Raw genomic sequence first — 18,452 nt, 5'->3', positions numbered from 1 at the left:
TACTCTCGTTCTAATGTTGGCATATGTAGCTTTCACTTTTAAGTTCTACATGCTCTATCCAGAAGGCACTTCCATGCTTTTTTCCCTTTCTGGCCTCTGCTCCAAGTTAAAAGAGAGAAGCCATTTAGAGAATCTGTCAGTGCTTCTGGGCATGTGTACACATATGCACCTATTTCAGATTGATGGAGAAGGTAATTATTTTCCGGTAGTGGGTGGTATAAGTTACTTTCCCTGACTTTGTGCAAGTTGTGCTAGCTTATTCCTGCAGATAATTTAAGTGTACTAACTTACAAAATTGATTAGGTGAACTTCACCCAAGTGACCATGTCTGGCTGAAAGTTTAGATTAAATGGACAGAGTAAACAATGAAATGCCAGCACTACAGCCCAGAGGCTCTCAGCCTTTCCAGACTACTTTACCCCTTCTAGAAGTCTGTCTTACATACCCCACGTTTCCCATAATTGAACTATTTGCTTACAAAATCAGATATAAAAGTGTCAACACTATTACTGAAAAATTGCTTACGTTCTCATTTTTACCATATAATTATAAAATAAATCAATGGGAATATAAATATTGTACTTTCAGTGTATAGGATAGAGCAGTATACATACGTCATATGAATTTTTAGTTAGCTGTGCTGACGTCACTAGTTCATTTTATGTAGCCTGTTGTAAAACTTGGCTAATATCTAGATAAGATGATGTACTCCTTGAAAGACGCATGTAGGGTGACCATTTTTCTTAAAGTAAAAAGAGGACAGGCAGGGGGTGACCTCCTGAGCCCCACTGAGGGGGTCAGCTCTGAAGGCAGTGCTGCCCACCAGCATCTAATTTCTCTGGGACAAATGCCCGGTTTTGGTGAAAAAGTAGGGATAGCCAGGACAGCTGAAAAAGGGGACTATCCAGACCAAAACAGGATGTGTGGTCACCCTACCTCTGCATACCCCCAGGGGTACGCATTCTCCTCGTTGAGAACCAGTTCTATAACTAATATCTTCAGTATAAGTAGTTTTTCAAACAGAGCTTCGTGTACAAAGAAGGAGCAAGTAAAGTGGCACAGGGAACAGGTGGAGACAGATAGTTAATGACTTGAAGAGAAAGCTTACACTTACTCCCCTCAGAGGCAGTATCCCACATCCAATTTGGGATTGCATACTTAGAACAAGCCTGAAGAAAATTTACATGGCCTTCATTAGGCACCATTTTTACACAAAAGAATAGGGAAGTTTCAACTATCTGTTCCACAACTAGAGAACGTGCAGTGCTGTCCTTTATTTGTAGCTCAGGATACTAAACTTTCACTGGAAAAAGTTGTAATTTAACTATGTCTGGATAGTAAGATCACAATTACTATGAAACTTTTCCTGTGCCCGGCTCCTCCAAGTATTTTTGACCCACATTTCTACTTATTTTAATGCCTAGAGGCCCCCATTAGGATCAGGTCTATTCAACTAAAGTAAAATGGCAGTCCCTGTCCCTCCAGAAATTACAATCTAAACAGAAAAATAGCAGGAGTAACAAACAATGGGAAAGAGAATGAAGGAAACAGCAACAAGAATGTATGCCAGCATAGACAAGCTACATTCAGCAAGATAGTCAGGCTTGTACTGTAAGATTAACAATGTAACCAAGAGTCCCATGCCAATCATCTATAGACCTTTGAACATTCACTTTTTCTATACAAACAACTGTCCCACTACCTTTCTGTGACTTCGTTTCAGCATTCTGCTGCATGTTAAGTTTTGGAATGGATATCTGCATTATTTCCAGTACTGAAGAGTAGCTCCTTCCATAAAAAACCATATCATAGGTAACCAAACTGCAGCACTGTCCTGCTTTTGTTTGCTTTAATTTTGAAATCCTTTAAGCAGGACAATTCCTTATTTATCTTTGTCAGCAAGGCAGCAGGCGATGCCATACGCTGTAGTATTTATTAAACAAGACAACTATGGCTAAATTTTCAATGTCATCTAGGGAACTTTGATGCCCAATTTCCATTAAAATTAGCACCCAAGTGCCCTTTAGAACATATCATACATTTTGTAGGGGCTAGATGGAACCATGGCTTGGAGTACTAGCCTTTCACTCCTGGAGTAAAATGTTTATTACAATCAAAGTTACACACCCCTTAATCTTAGGGTAAAGATTTAAAATTTTATTAAGTTACGAGTGAATCTGTTAGTTGGTTTGGAACTTAAATTATTCCTTCTTGAAACCCAAAGCATGTTGTATTTTTCTAATCTTCTTAGAATTTTTTTCTTATAAAACATATTTAAGGACTGGTAGCTGTAGAACAGAACAAAATAGTTCATACTTTGTTAGCAACAATGTGTTGTGGATTAGGGTGATGCTTAAGACGTCAGAATGATCGAGCTGAATTTAACCAAACATTTGAACATTAAGGGTAATTTCACTTCACTGCTCGTTTAGTCTTTGTAATGCTGAAATTTTGTAATGGTTATACAAAACTACTTCAGCCTTATTGTTAAGCTAAGGCTTTTTTGTGTGGGAACAACATTTATTCTAGTAACAAGAACCTTGCTGATCTGCAGGGAGTAAAAATTAAAAAAAAGTGTACATCAGAATTTTGACAGCTCCTTTGCTTTGTGTTTCAGTAATTCTTCTCTCCCCTCTCATGAAGGCTTTAGAGTAAATCAGCTGATGGAATAAGGTGAGGGCAGTAGTCTGGTGCTGGCAAACAATTTGAAAAACTGAGTAGAGAGGTTTGCATAATTCACAGCAGAATAACTACCATTTAGCAAATTATTCCCACTTCAGCTAACAAAGTGTCAGGCTAGGGAATTCTAGATGGTACAGCAGAACCTCAGAGTTATGAACACCAGAGTTATGAACTGACCGGTCAACCACACACCTATTTTGGAACCGGGAAGTATACAATCAGGCAGCAGCAGACACACAAACACAAATACAGTACCGTGTTTAACGTAAACTACTAAAAAAAATAAAGGAAAGCAGCATTCTGTATGTTCAGTTGTAAACTTTTGAAAGAACAACCGTAATGTTTCGTTCAGAGTTAAGAACAATCTCCATTCCCAAGCTGTTCATAACTCTGAGGTTCTGCTATATGCCAAAGATAAAGTAGTTGCTGGTTTCAGATTTATGCAATCATTAGCATACAGGGAATTGCATAACTGCTTATCCCTCTTAACTGGAAGAGACAGTACATTTCAGGGTAACTGAAAATTAAGTTAGGGAAAAAACAGGAGCATAATGTACTACTATAGCAGCCAAGGCCCAAAATGGTACACATGGTCCCTACAACTAGTGTCTATTCTTCCCTAATCAAAACACTTAAAATACATTACATCCATTCCTAATATGTGCATGTGTAAGCACTGCTATAGTTGCCTAGGGATATTATGCATATAGGAGAAATGGTCAACATATTAAATGTTTGGGAACCTCTGGATTACCACAATGTTCTGTAAAGTGACACTGGACAACAAGCTCAGAATTGCTAACTTCTTATTATAAATCATTCACATACATATTAAAGTACATGCAAAGTGTTTGAAAACTTGTGCGTCCCACCTATTGTGGTCAATATAGTGAAGAGTATTTGTGATCATTTAGAATTTCCAGAGATAATTTAAGACACTGATGTCTAAATGGGCACACGATCACAGAACTACATGCATCTAGACATCTTAGAATTGTAAGCTATTGCACTGAAGAATGACACTGAAGCTTAAACCTAAATTTAATTTATTTTATTAAAATAAGATAATCAGAGGAACCTTGGTTTACAATAAAGGCATTTTCTTGGGAGCAATAAAAACAAAATTAAAACCCAAATCAGAAAGAAAAACTGTATACACTCAGTTTCCTCTTTTATAGTGCATCTCTCGGAAGACAGCTTCAAATGGGTTGAAGTTGCTGCGTGTTTTGCAGAAATATACTGATAATGTTACTTAGCCTTTCCTCATCCAAAAAAGCCTGTCATTCCGCACTTGATACCTCATTGGGCTGTAAGAAACAAGTCAATAGTACCAAAAAAGCTTCTTAAGTTACTGGAGAGGACCATAGCAAGATTGTGCTAGCTTCCTTCTCTGAGCAGTACTATTCAGAATATATTCCACTCCTCTGCAGAAGTTTTTCTTCTATGTGCAAAACTATTTTTGTGTTGACTTAGCAATTCATAACAACAGATTTCATCTGCTTCATGAGTACTCTTTGCAGAAGCTGATCGCCAGAATTCTTCCTCTTTCATCAGTCTTGTTTGTAGATGGCCATTTTAGTCAAAATCCCCCAACTTTACAGTGGCACATGGCATGGGACATCCAAAGAACAGTACCAATCTGCAATATTTCTTTCCTCAAATGCTGAACCAGCCTTGCTATAAAAATACCAATTTATTAAACAGAATCAGACACAAAACTGCCAAAGAAAATGTCCATCTTTTCTGTTTATGGGAAAATAAGGCTCAAGTGCATCTATTAAAAAAATAGTAATAGATTTTCTTGATTACAGTCTCAGTTAACTCTATCCCAATAAAAGAAATGGTAGAAAAAGGCAATGTGGAGAAATGTCCCTGTAGGATTAAAACTGTAGAAATCCTTAGCAGCTTGTTCTGAAAACTGGGAGACAGAATCCTGCTGGCATTGCAATCCTGTAGACTGAGGCATTAAAAGCACAACTGCTATGACTGTTTTTCTTTCTCATTACTGGTTAGAGCAAGGGAGAGAGCGTGCAATCCTAAAAAACAGGTAGTCTTGTGGATGTTAATGTGCATGAATTGATGTCCTCTGTGTGGGCTGCACGATGCAGAGAAGGTTCAGAAGCGCTACGGTTGATTTTGGGTAAAGAATGCTGCAGCAATTCAATGGAAGACAGTATCTGGAAAAAAAAATGAACACCAAAAGGAAACTTATTTCAAGAAGGTTTGTCAGAAACAACCTGCCTGAAAATCTATTTTTAATCCCAAACCTCAGTTTATTATGGGATGAGAGTGTCCTTCAAGATCAGTAATTTGTTTTCATTGGAACACTAGTTAGAATTGTCAAGTTATAGTAACCTGCCATTTGAGTAGTCAAAGCATAGCATATCAGGCTGAAAGGGCTATGCTACATAGGTTTTCATTGCTATTATAAACCTTTAACTGCAGAGTGGTGGGATTCCTTCCTTTAGTTTTTCTACGTGATGATCAGCAAGTTAAGAATATAAAACCTGCCACATTGGATCAGACCTTGGTCCATCTTGCCCAGTATCCTGTCTCTGACAGTGGCACATACCAGAGCTTCAGGGGGCATGTACAGAACAGTGCAATTATGGAGTCATTCATCTGTCTTCCACTCCAGGCTTCTGGCAGTCAGAGGTTTAGGGTCACCACAAGCATGGTGTTGCAGCATCCCCAACAATTTGGCTAATAGCTATTGATGGACCTATCGTCCATGAATTTATCTAGATCTTTTTTGAAACCAGTTATACTTTTGACTATTACAACATCCCATGGCAAGCAGCTCCACAGGTTAGTTGTGTGAAGAGTACTTCCTCTTGTTTGTATTAAACCTGCTGCCTATTAATTTCATCCGGTGACCCCTGTTATTTTTTTTATTGTGTGAAAGGATTAACACTTCTCCCACACCTTTCGTGATTAGATGTCTCTTTTCTAAGATGAAGAGCCCTATTTTTTTTCCCATCTCTCATATGGAAGCCGCTCCATACCCCTGATCATCTTTGTTCCCCTTCTCTGAACCTTTTCCAATTCCACTATATCTTTTTTGAAATGCAGCAATCAGAATCGGACATAGTATTCAAGGTGTGGGTACACCATGGATTTATATAATGGCATATTTTCTGTCTTGTTTTCTATCCTTTTCCTAGCATACTGTTAGCCATTTTAACAACTGCAACACATGGAGCAGAAGTTTTCAGAGAACAATCCACAGTGACCCCAAGATCTCTTTCCTGGGTGGTAACAGCTAATTTAGAACCAATTGCATTTGTATAGTTCAGTTTATTTTTTCCAATGTGCATTATTTCCACTTATCTACATTGAATTTCATCTGCTATTTTGTTGCAATTTTGTGAGATCCCTTTGTAACTCTTCGCAGTCAGCTTTGGACTTAACTATCTCAAATAATTGTGTAGCATCTGCAAACTTTGCCACTTCTCAGATCATTAATGAATATGCTGGATAGCACAGGTCCCAATACAGATTCTGCAGTTCACCTCTTTCCACTGTGAAAACTAACCATTTATTCCTACCCTTTGTTTCCTATTTTACAAACAGTTACTGATCCAGGAGAGGACCTTCCTTCTTATCCCCTGGCTATTAGCTTCCTTAAAAGATGTTGGTGAGAGACTTTGTCAATGAATTTTAGAAAGTCCAAGTACACTGTATCAACTGGGTCACCTTTTCCACATGCTTGTTGACTCCCTTGAATTCTAGTAGATTGGTGAGGCATGACTTATCTTTACAAAAGCTGTGCTGACTCTTCCCCAACAAACCATGTTTATCTATGTGTCTGATAATTCTGTTTTTTATTAATTTCTTCCAATTTTCCAGGTAAAGTTAGGATCACCAGCCTGTAAAAGCCAGAATCTCTTCTAAGCCCTTTTTAAAAATAAGCACTACATTAGCTACCCTCCAGTCATCTGGTACAAAGGCTGATGATAAATTACATACCACAGTTAGTAGTTCTGCAGTTTTATATTTGAATTCCTTCAGAACTCTTGGGTGAATAACTAACTGATCCTTGTGACTTGTTACACTTTAGCTTATCAATTTGTTCTAAAAAGTCTTCTACTGACATCAATTTGGGACAATACCTCAGTCTGTCACCCAAAAAGAATAGCTCTGATGTAGGTATCTGCCCCACATCCTTTTTAGTGAAGAACAACGCCAATGATTCACTTAATTTCACTGCAATGGCACTGTCTTCCTTGAGTGCTTTAACACCTTTATCATCAAATGGCCTCCACTGTCTGTTTGGCAGACTTCCAGCTTCTGATGTACTTTAAAAAAAACAAACCAACGTTCGTTTTTGCATCTTAGCAAGTTGCTTTTCAAATTCTTTCCTGGCCTACCTTATTATACAGTAGCTCCTCACTTAAAGTCGTACCAGTTAACGTTGTTTTGTTGCTGATCAATTAGGGAACATGCTCGTTTAAAGTTGTGCAATGCTCCCTTCTATCATCATTTGGCAGCCATCTGCTTTGTCCACTACTTGCAGAAAGAGCAACCCGTTGGAGCTAGCTGGTGGGGGCTTGTAACCAGGGTGGACCGGCAGCCCCCCTACCAGCTCCCCGCTCCCCTAAGTTCCCTGTGCTGCAGCCACCCAGCAGGCTATCAATCGGCAGTTCAGCTGTCCCTTCCCCCACTGCCATGTCCTGCTCCTGCCCTCTGCCTTAGAGCTGCTCCCAGAGACTCCTGTTTGCTGTGTGGGGGTGGGGGGCTGCCCTAATGTCAGGGTGTCCCCCTCCCCCCTACACCCCACTTACTCCTCCACATAGAGCAGGGAGGGGACACAGACGGAGAGAGACAGAGGCAGCAGCTGCTGTCTCAACTTCCTGATCCAGTTAAAAAGACAATGCACTTAAGAATAGGTCAGCTTACTTAAAGGGGCAGTGTGCATCTCTCTCTCTCTCCCACACACAAGGTGTGTGTCTGTCTTTGTCTGCTATGCTGTCTCCCCTCCCTCCTGTTCCTGCTGCCTTGTTTGTGAGGCTACATTAACAACGTGTTAACCCTTGAAGGCTTAGCCGAGTGCTAGTTCATCATTTAGCAGCAAGGCATTCCCTGGGAAATATCCCACCCTTTTACGTCACCACCTCAACCAAGCTTCACAATCATCATAGCTGTGAACAGTATTAAATTGTTTGTTTAAAACGTATACTGTGTGTATCTATATAATATATAGTTTTTTGTCGGGGGGGGAATTCCCTGGAACCTAACCTCCCCCATTTACATTAATTCTTACAGGGAAATTGGATTCGCTTAACATCATTTCGCTTAAAGTCGCATTTTTCAGGAACATAACTACAACGTTAAGTGAGGAGTTACTGTACTTGTACATTTTACTTGCTAGAGTTTGTGGTCCTATTTTCTTTATTACCTTTTGGACTTCCAAATTTTAAAGGATGTCTTTTTGCCTTTAACAGCCTCCATTACTCTGTTCTTTGGTGATCCTACTTTTTTTTTTTTTTTTTTTTATGTTGTTTTTAAGCAGTCTCTATGCTGCTTGCAAGCATTTTACCTTTGTGACATCTAACTAGTTTTTCAAAGTTAAATGTTATTGTGGTGGGGTTGCCTTTTTTGGGGGGAGGGTGTGTGTGTGTGTAATTTCCCACCTACAAGGATGCTAAATTTAATATTATAGTCACTATTACCAAGCAGTTCACCCATAGTCACCTCTTGGACCAGATTTTGTGTTCCATTTAGAACTATATCAAGAATTGCCTCTCCCCTTGTGGGTTCCAAGACTAGCTGCTCAATCAGCAGCCATTTATAGTCTCTCTAAATTTTGTCTCTGAAAAGGGAGATGGTGGGGAGAATTGTATGCTCTGCCCATAGTTTTAGAATTTAAGAATCAGAATTAAAATAAAACTTTTTTGTTGAGGATATTTAATCAGAAACATGGATATTTTTATAAAATCCCACCCAGGCCAAAACAAAAAATCCAGTGGCTAAGGGAAAGCATGTAACTTATGAACCCTTCTGTTGGGAAGCTGAGGGAAGACATCTTTGTCAAAATACTAAAAAATGACCTCATGAAACTACCCAGAGCAGGTTTATTTTGGAGTGATACTGAAGAAAAAAACATGTAGATTTAAATACGGATAAGGCAAACTGGCAAAGTTAATGCAAACAAATACATTCAAATGTGAATAAACCAGTCATCTAGAAGTAAACAGTTTTAATGCTGCCCAACTAAGTATCTATATCAGTGTATGTAAAATGAGGTTTTTTTTAATGACATTTGCAAAATTTAAGTGCAGTTTAGGTTATTAATTGTCAAGTGCATACGGAAGCAGGCTCATGCAGGGCATGGGTCTCAAAAATATATACCAAGAATAGGATACAAGTAGCACTTCTGTGCTATCCCTCAGTTTTCAGTGGATTTATCTTCCATTTTCACTACAGAACTTCATATTCTTAATAATATTATTTCTACAGAGTCTTTTTGTGAAACAGAGAATATGCAATGGATATTTCTAGGACTTGTTTAAAAATCAAACTGAATACAAAACAGACTCCTACCTGTGGAAATAGAGGTCTTTCCTCCTTAACTTTCTTCACACAATCTGCTACAAGCCTCTTCATAGCTTTGGGACAGTTCTTGTACAATTTACTGAGGTCTGGAGATGCATAACCTCGACCAACCATAAAAATGATCTAAACAAGGAGGCACAAACAGGTAATCTGAACACCATTGGTGTGAATTATTTCACTGCCCTTTAATACAGTCTTTAATGTGGAAGTACTGAAGGCAGGCTGGTGGTCCTACTGTAGTCAAATGTTTGTCAAAATTAATCAACAATTGTGGTCCTGCTTTTCCAATGGATGAGATGGCCAGTCTAACATCTAAGTGACACTGCATAGTTAGTTCAGAATTTCTTCATGTATTAATTTTTATATAATTTATAATAGCAACAAGACCAGAGTCGAGAGTATTTCCTGACACAACTTGCTGGAGTTGAAGGCTTCAAGTGACAAAGAACCCTAAATCCAGCCAGAAAGTGTCCAATTTATGTGATTGCTCATTAATCTACCAATACATTTTGATTGATCAACACAAAACAGTATTTTTATGTTTAACTAAAAACTCCTTGTCAGACCACATATCCATTTAGAGGGAACTATAAAGCAGAAGGCGGCCTCTTAAAATATTTAATTGTGAAGGAATTTTTTTTTTCTGAAGATAACCTTCAGTTTTCTTAGACTGTGAGCTAAAATGCAAAACAGTGTCTGCAGGTTGTGTTTCTTCCTGATTAGCAGAATATTGACTCGGATTTAGCAACACTGTTACTCAGGCTTTAATGAACCTTACCAATGTGATCAAGGTGGCTAACAGACATCTAGTGATATCTTGGCCCAGGTTAAGCTATTATAACAACTCAGGATTTGGTTTGTACATATAGCTTAATAAAAATATTGCAACAACTGTATCACAATTAAATATAACTCAAAACTGCTAAAGTTCCCAAAGAGGAAACTAACTGCCTAACATTAAATAAAGTTGCTGAAATGAGAGTGCTCCTACAGTACATGGGGAAACGTTCCATCTATTTCAGAAATAAATATTGTATTTATTTGAATGGTAACAAGACAACCACATTAATACTACTGATAGGCCAATGTTTTACAACAGGGATGGATGTTCAAAGCTTCCACATAATTCAAGTATAATGGCATACTAAGAATTTAATGGGATTGTCTAATTTGATGTTCAAAGTAGTTACAGTTTAAGAGCAACAAATGTGGCCTTGCTGTGGTTTGGAGTATGGACTATAAGTTATTCTAGATCTTTTTAGTCAACAGTTTAACTAGTTTTCTTCCATTACTCAAGCTTCAAAAAGACAACTCAGATCAAAAGACACTACAGAAAGTTGTCCTATGAGTTCAAGTCCATACCGTGCCAGTACAGACCACCAGGGGAAACAAATTCATTAATTAATACAATACTTGAAATTGGCAAAACATTCAGGAAGAGAGAATTTTTTTTTACTAATTTGTTTTCAATTCAGTAAATTTCAGGATAATTATCACAATTTCTAGATATTAATGTGCTACCTTCCTGGTAGAAAATCTAGACCACTGCAATTAATAAAATTATTTTCTTTATAAACAGGCTCAAACTAGAACTTCATTAGGCCAAAAGGCCCATAATTGAAATTAGAGGAGTTCTCACTTCTCTGCAAAGATTCAACAGCAGTATGATAATTCACTACAGAGCTCTGCTGCAACTTTACTACTCTAATAAAATATAATACTGATCACTCCAATAAATCCACGGAGCACTTTAAAAGTTCTAGTATATCAAGAAGTATACTGTCCAGGGTATAGATCAGGGATTGGCAACCTTTCACACGCAGCCCATCAGGGAAATCCGCTGGTGGGCTGAGACAGTTTGTTTACCTGCAGCGTCTGCAGGTTCGGCCGATCGCAGCTTCCACTGGCCGCGGTTCGCCATTCCAGGCCAATGGGGGCTGCGGGAAGCGGCGGCCAGCACGACCCTCGGATGTGGCTAGCTGTGCATTGACACTGCTGGTATTAATTTAAGATGATTTACCACATTATTATAGTCTACATAAACTATATCCCAGGGGAAATCCTAATACAAGTTATAAACATAAGATGTAAACACTTGTTGCACACATTCAGTAAACAGATTGCATATTCCCCAGAAATACAATGCATTATACCAGAGTTGAATGTTTCTCACCTGATCTCTGTTGTTAATATGGGAGTATGGCAGTTCTCCTGTCATCAGTTCATATAATACTATTCCATAGGAGTAGACATCTGATTGAAAACTAAATGGGTTATTATCCTGCATCCGGATCACCTCTGGTGCCTTTAAAAAAAAATTAACAGCTACATTAACTGGAAGAAAACAATATTAGCATAAGACACAGGATAAGTTAACTTTCTACTCTAGTAAAGGAATTTTAAAAATAGCTATTGGCTATTGGTAACTATGCAATTTACTCCACAGTGGATCAAACCCACTACACTGGACGGTAACTAACAGAGAAGCAACATTCACATTTATCAGTTTACCACTAGGTAAAATACTTACTATTCTTACTCTAGTATACTGTTGTATGTGGAAAGTGGCAAAATTAAGCATAACTACTGGCTCACTTCCATCACTGTCAATTTATAAACTAAAATAACCAGTAAGACAGAAGGAGCAATCTGCTTTGCTGAAAAGAACAGCAGCCTGTACATGATTTCAGTAAATCTACACAGGTCCTGATGTCCAGACAGACAAACAAAAACCAAAAAAAAAATCTCTGCAGAATTTCTCACTTTGCCACAAACGTATGTATTTTCACATATCATTGGCATATATGCACATATATTGATCAGGTTTGCAGAACATAATGCAGACGTGAGGACATTTTACTAATCTTTTAAAGCTACTGAGAAGGTGGAGTGAAAGATGGGAGTTTTTCCTAACAGTGGACATGAACTAAAATAATACACCCACATTCCCTGTGGAAGCCAAACACATCTTTGTACTTAACCTATTTCCTTGCTTTTCTTTTCGTTTTTTCATATAAACACCAAATGTTATATTTTAAGGAAGTTTTTTGTGTCTTAATCACTCATTTAAAAACTAATAGAATTAGCGCTTGTGTTGTGATTCATAGGTACCATTCTTTGGCCTGTGTACTTGTTCTTAAAAGAGGTTGGAAGAAAGAAGAACCATGTACCAGCCTCCAAGACTTGGGGGAAAAAGGCAGAAAATCCATTAGTTCCAAGCCTGATGGAGGAGTGGATTCCCATGATAGAAACTGTCTTTTTGTTTTAGCACCCTGATGCCAGAGACCACAGGACACTGTATTTAAAAGGAACATTATCAATTGAATTTTTTTAAATTGACTCATTTCAAGTTTGACAGCACCTACCCCCTAAATAAGATATACAGAAGAGTGTGATGGGGAAGCTTTTAAATTCTGTTTCAAAAAACTTCCAAGGTTTTTCTGCTTTCCTAAATGTTCTGCTTTCCACATTTCCCAAAAATGTGCAAAGTTAACAAAGAAAAGAAATGTTCCTCTCCCAGCACCACCAATCTCTTTCAGGTATAAGCATTTAATATGTTATTTGTAATAAATGTAGGCATATAAGTTTCAGAAATGTGATTCTCAACTTGATTGACTAATCAAAGCTCCAATTCTTTTTTCATGACGACAAATACCATCAGTATGTGGCTTCTCTATGACTACATGCATTCCTAGTCACAAATCAGCAGTTGATATAATCAGCAGACTTTTATTCCCTAATAGAATTTATACTGCAAATATTTAACAATGCAGAAATGTATGTAAAGAATGTAAAGTTAGGGTTGAAAAAACACAGATGGTATGCTAGAGCCACTGCAAAACACAAATAAAATAAACTTGTGCTCTGACAAATGCAGCCAGAAACTAATGAAAAGAAACATGGTTGAATGATTCTGCTCTCATAAACCCAGACATAAGCCACTAAAATAGCTTTCCTTGATCAATTTCCTCAGAAACCTTCTACCAAACAACTTTTTTTTTGGTCTGGGGGAGGGGTAGGGAGCCAAACAGGTTGTTGCTGGGATTGAGCCTGCCAGCCAAAGTAGACAAGCATGCTAAAAATACCAATGTGGATATTGCAGCTGAAGCAGAGACTCAGGCTAGCCACCCAAACTCAGAGCCATGGGGTCATGTGGGCCTGAGAGAGCCCAAGCAGTCACCCGATCCACAATATCCACACAGCTATTTTTTGCATTAAATGTATTACAGAATTCATCAGTGGAATTAAGAAAGTTGGAGCTTTTCACACTTGAAGAGGAGGGGGAAGCTATTTGGAATTGAAGTATTGACACAATGATATATGTTTCCACCTCACTGTCATTTTTTTACATTTCTAAGTTACCTGTTGAAATGAATGGGGCACTTGAAAATTCTCAGTGCTATTGTTTCAGGTGGGCTGCAGACTTGTGGTGGTTTATACTCCATTCACGTTTTCCCGATTTTTTTCGCAATCATGAGGACTAGAAACGTGGATGTTTTTGTTTTAAAATTTTTAAAAAAAATCTTGGATTCTGTGGCAGAACTTTTTAGCAAATATGAATTCTGCAGTTGCAGAATAAGCAGACCCCTAACGATAACATTAGACACACATAACAACAGTGGTTCTCAAACTTTTGTACTGGTGACTCCTTTCACATAGAAAGCCTCTGAGTGCGACCCCTCCTTATAAATTAACAACACTTTTTATATATTTAACACCATTATAAATGCTGGAGGCAAAGCAGGGTTTGGGGTGGAGGCTGACAGCTCGTGACCCCCTGAGGGGTCCCGACCCCCAGGTTTGAGAATTGCTGCATAACAGGGACCGATTCCAAAGTTCCACAGCAGTGTGTAACAGTGGCAAAATAGGAATTACTGTTCAGAAAAAACTGTCACGTCACTGACATGCACGAGGATATCAGCTACTACAAAGGGCCAATACTGTAGGAACAGATATAAACAATGATATTCCTCAAAGTAAGGGCAGGTCTCACCTAATCTACACCAAAGATGAATATGCCCCCCTAAAAATGTTGGTATAACCAAAAAACCCCACAGGAATACTGATATTTCATGAGTCTTGACAACAGAGACAGTCAAAGTGCAAGCCACAACTGCCCTCAAGCTTTATTATAAGGTGTGACTAGTGGAGGCTACCAAACCCAGTATACAATGCTCCATCTTGATGAAATCAGCCCTCTACTCTGTGGAAAACATTCCATCATCAGGTTTGCTAACAATACTATGAAGGCCTTGGCTACACTTGAGAGTTACAGCGCTGTTAGTGGCTTTATAGTGCTGTAACTCACTCCCTGTCCACACTGGCAAGGCACATACAGCGCTGTATCTCCCTGGCTACAGCGCTGCTTGTACTCCACCTCCACGAGAGGAATAAAGAGTATAGTGCTGCTCCTGCAGCGCTGGAGTGCCAGTGCAAACAGGGAATAATCTTAGTACGCCGTAACTGACCTCCGGAAGCTTCCCATAATCCTTTTAAGTAAAGATTACTCTGTTTTGTTGTGATGCCTCTCTATTTTGTTGTGAACTCTGGGCTCCCGAAGCTGCTTATCAAAAAAACAAACACAGCTAGTGTTTGCTGTGAATGAGCAGAGGCAGGCAGGGGGCTCTCTTTGGAATGCCCACAGCTAGTGTTTGCTTGAAGAGAGAGGAAGAGTGGGGGCTTGAGGAGAGAAGCAGCACGGCGCGCGGGAGGGAGGGAGCGGGGGTCCGTTTCAGGGAGGCTGCTTATCTGGTCTGTTTGCTTTCAGTGAGTGAGAGAGGGGTGGGGGAGGGGGGTGGAACTTGCAAGGCAGCTGCTGACAGAGTGTCGGCTCCAAAAATCCACTCTCTCCCCCACGCTCCCTGTCACACTCCACCCCACCCCCCTCTTTTGAAAAACAAGTTGCAGGCACTTGAACGCTGGGATAGCTGCCCATAATGCACCGCTCCCAATGTCGCTCCAGATGCTGCAAATGTGGCTACAACAGTGCTCTGGCAGCTGTCAGTGTGGACAGACTGCAGCGCTTTCCCTACTCAGCTGTACGAAGACAGGTTTAACTCCCAGCGCTGTACAGCTGCAAGTGTAGCCATACCCGAAGTTATTCATTAGTGAATAAATCCAGAAAGTCATAAATTTACATATACCTATGTTTAATTCTAGAAGTTCTTTAAAGGAGTATCTGAAGGCTAATATACTTTAGTATTAAAAGCTGTATGCTCTAAGAGTAGCACCATCTTTATCTGTATAACTTGCTTTCTCAACAGAGCCTGACAAATCCACTTGCCAACAGTTAGTTCAGGGGTTGGCAAACTACAGCCCATGGTCAGATACAGCCCGCCAGCCGTTTTAATCCGACCCTCGAGTGTCCGCTGGGGAGTGGAGTCTGGGGCTTGCCCTGCTCTGGTGTTCCAGCTGGGAAGCAGGGTCACGGACCATGCCACACTGCTCCCAGAAGCAGCGGCATGGCGCCCCCTCCAGCTCATATGCGTAGGGGCAGCCAGGGGCCACCACTCTGCATGCTGCCCCACCCCAAGCACCGCCCCTGCAGCTCCCATTGAAACCGCAGCCAATGGGAGCTGCAGTGGCGGTGCCTGCAGACAGGGCAGCATGTAGAGCTGCTGGAACACACCTTGCGTAGGAGCCAGAGAAGGGACATGCCACTGCTTCCAGGAGCCGCTTGAGGTAAGCGCTGCCCAGAGTCTGCAGCCCTGAGCCTCTCCCTGCACCTCAACCCCCGATCCCACTCCTACCCTCTGAACCCCTTGATCCCAGCCCAGAGCACCCTCCTGCACCCCAAACCCCTCATCCCCAGTCCCACCCCTCCAGATGGAGCCCTCACTCTGCCAACCCCCAGCCCGGAGCCCCCTCCTGCATCCCGAACTCCTCATTTCTGGCCCCACCCCAGAGCCCGCACCCCCTGACACACCCCAAACCCTATTTTGTGAGCATTCATGGCCTGCCATACAATTTCTATTTCCAGATGTGGCCATCAGGCCAGAAAGTTTGCCCACCCCTGAGCTAGTTGCTAATAAGGACTTATCAGAAATTGCTGAATAACCTAAGCTTTCATGTTTCTATCCCTCATGGTTACGAAGATAATGTTCCAAGTGTGAACCAAATCCATCAATATAGTGCTGTCTTCCTGAATCTGTAAACAGCCTAAAATAAGAACTAGGAACTGCCCAAATCTTGGCCCCACTTCATAAAGTCTGAGAAGCCAGACTCATCCTTGTGAATTCCTCTACAGTTGCAGAGAATTTTTTTTTTCAAAATCAAGTGTTCCTTCTACATTATTTCAGTTTCTAAGTGTGGGTTATTTGGAATATATAGGCAGAAACTGAAGCATTTAGTCTTTTGCCACTCAAATCACAGGCAAGTATTTTCTTTCCTTTCAGAGTAAATGAACAAAGTGTGCTAATTAAAACAGAAAATTGTAGTTATGACAGCAACAATAAAATCTCAGTAAAGGCCTTGTTCCCACTTCCACTGCTATCAACAGGAGCAGGATCGAACCCTAAATCAGGCCCTTTATGCATAACGGAAACCTTTTCAGCTCCTGCAAGAGAGTTGCAAGTAATGATTCCTGGCTGAGAATTTGTCAGACTATAACTTACCGATTCTGACATAAAATCATCAGAATAGATATCTGAATTTAATCTAAGTCCTATAGGAAAGTTTAGAAAATTTACTTTGTTGGTGTTATGTAAAGTCTAAGCCAAATTGAAAGGAAAATTTCAGACAACAGTCTTAAAGTTTCACTTTTGCCAGTGTTAGAAATTCAGTTTTACGTCTTTCCTTCGTAAAGTGAAATCTAGCAAAATAAATCGCACTGGAACAACATGTCAAATACGTCAAATCAAACAGAGTTCCTAAGAGCACTAAATATAATAACTGCAGTGGTCCTTTAATCATAAATGTCCATTATCAGGTAAAAAGGAATTTGAAAAACACACAACAAAGTTTCTTACCTGACACCTCAGAGTATTAATTTGAAACATTTTAAAAGAGTATTTCACTTTCATCATTTATATTCTTTTTGTTTGTTTGTTTTTTAAACCTTCACTCAGTTTTCACAATGAAAAAAGATTGGTCAGTATCATTTTCCAGATTATGTTCTAAAACAATGCTGAAAGATTCACACTGCATGGGCATAATTTAACTCAAAGATTATTTATTGAATTTTAAATATTTTAATTAACATATTTTAACAGTCCCGAATTTTAGTATTAGACTACCTGCAAGTGTTACTTTAAACGTATGCTCTTGGTGTTAATATGGGCTGGCAGTCTTCATTGTTACTCTATATTTGTGTTCTGAGAAAAACCAGGAAATGTTTGTTAAGAATACAAGGATGCTTGGCTAAGATTTGTTTATGGAAGATAAGTATACAAATAATCTAAAACAAAAGCCAACAGGAAATTGTACCAAAAATTCAATGCTTCATAAAAGCTTTACTCCTCCTTTCTTTTGTGTAATATTTGTATTTCCTAAAACTAATTTAAACCTATCGATTTAAAAAATTGAAATGTTTATGAGAAAACAGGTATCAGCTGAACGCCAGATGCTAAAGAAAACTTCATATAATCCTTGCTCTTTTATCATTAAAGTTAAAACTCTAATTGCCAAAAATTGTCAATCCTAAATGTTCAGCCATATTCTATTGGTTTTCTATAGTGCTCATCATTGTAGTACCCAATTATTTAGGGCTCTTTAGTCAAGTTTTTGATGCTACAAAAATATGTATTTAGCATTAAAATTAATATAGGGCATGATAATCCTGGACATGAATTTAAAAAAAAAAAAAAAGACAGAAAAGGAGTTAATTAACTGTCAAAACATTATAGCCTAGTAAGAGTTCAGCTTTGCAAGGAACGTTGAAATATAGCAACCCATAAAGTATTGGACTATAATCTCAGAGAAGGTAAAACTGTGCTATCTTGAAGTCGTGATGTAGCTGAAAATCCTCATTCAAAATGAACAATCATAGCACATGAGCTTTCCAATGTCAGAGCAATAACTGTCTAGTAAAATTAATTTATATTTTATTTGTAAATTTGATACCAATACAGCACTCTACTTATTAAAAACTACTTAAAGAAAGGGAGAACTCTCTATCTTCACAATCTTACAGTTTTGGTTGACTGAAATACACAAGATATACCAAGAACATACAAAAACCTAAACTGTACAGTTGAATACAAAATCCAGAGCACATG

General features: G+C 39.1%; 1 protein-coding gene across 2 annotated transcripts in view; it reads right to left on the bottom strand.

The window, feature by feature from the left end:
- Positions 1 to 3,718: 3,718 nt before the first annotated feature.
- Positions 3,719 to 18,452, bottom strand: part of RAF1 (Raf-1 proto-oncogene, serine/threonine kinase) — a 108,383-nt gene continuing 93,649 nt past the window's right edge. For both annotated transcript variants that reach the window (XM_045023307.1, XM_045023306.1), the window contains 3 exons: positions 11,411 to 11,542; positions 9,226 to 9,360; positions 3,719 to 4,859 (listed from right to left, as the gene is read on the bottom strand). In XM_045023307.1, the coding sequence (XP_044879242.1) occupies positions 4,719 to 4,859; positions 9,226 to 9,360; positions 11,411 to 11,542 (408 nt within the window). In that variant the 3' untranslated portion in view covers positions 3,719 to 4,718. The remainder of the gene's footprint in view (positions 4,860 to 9,225; positions 9,361 to 11,410; positions 11,543 to 18,452) is intronic.

The sequence above is a fragment of the Mauremys mutica genome, chromosome 7 (assembly GCF_020497125.1).
Source record: "Mauremys mutica isolate MM-2020 ecotype Southern chromosome 7, ASM2049712v1, whole genome shotgun sequence".
In the NCBI taxonomy this organism is placed as follows: domain Eukaryota; kingdom Metazoa; phylum Chordata; order Testudines; family Geoemydidae; genus Mauremys; species Mauremys mutica.
Note: the sequence above shows the minus strand (reverse complement) of the source record. Positions and strands in the feature narration are given on the sequence as shown.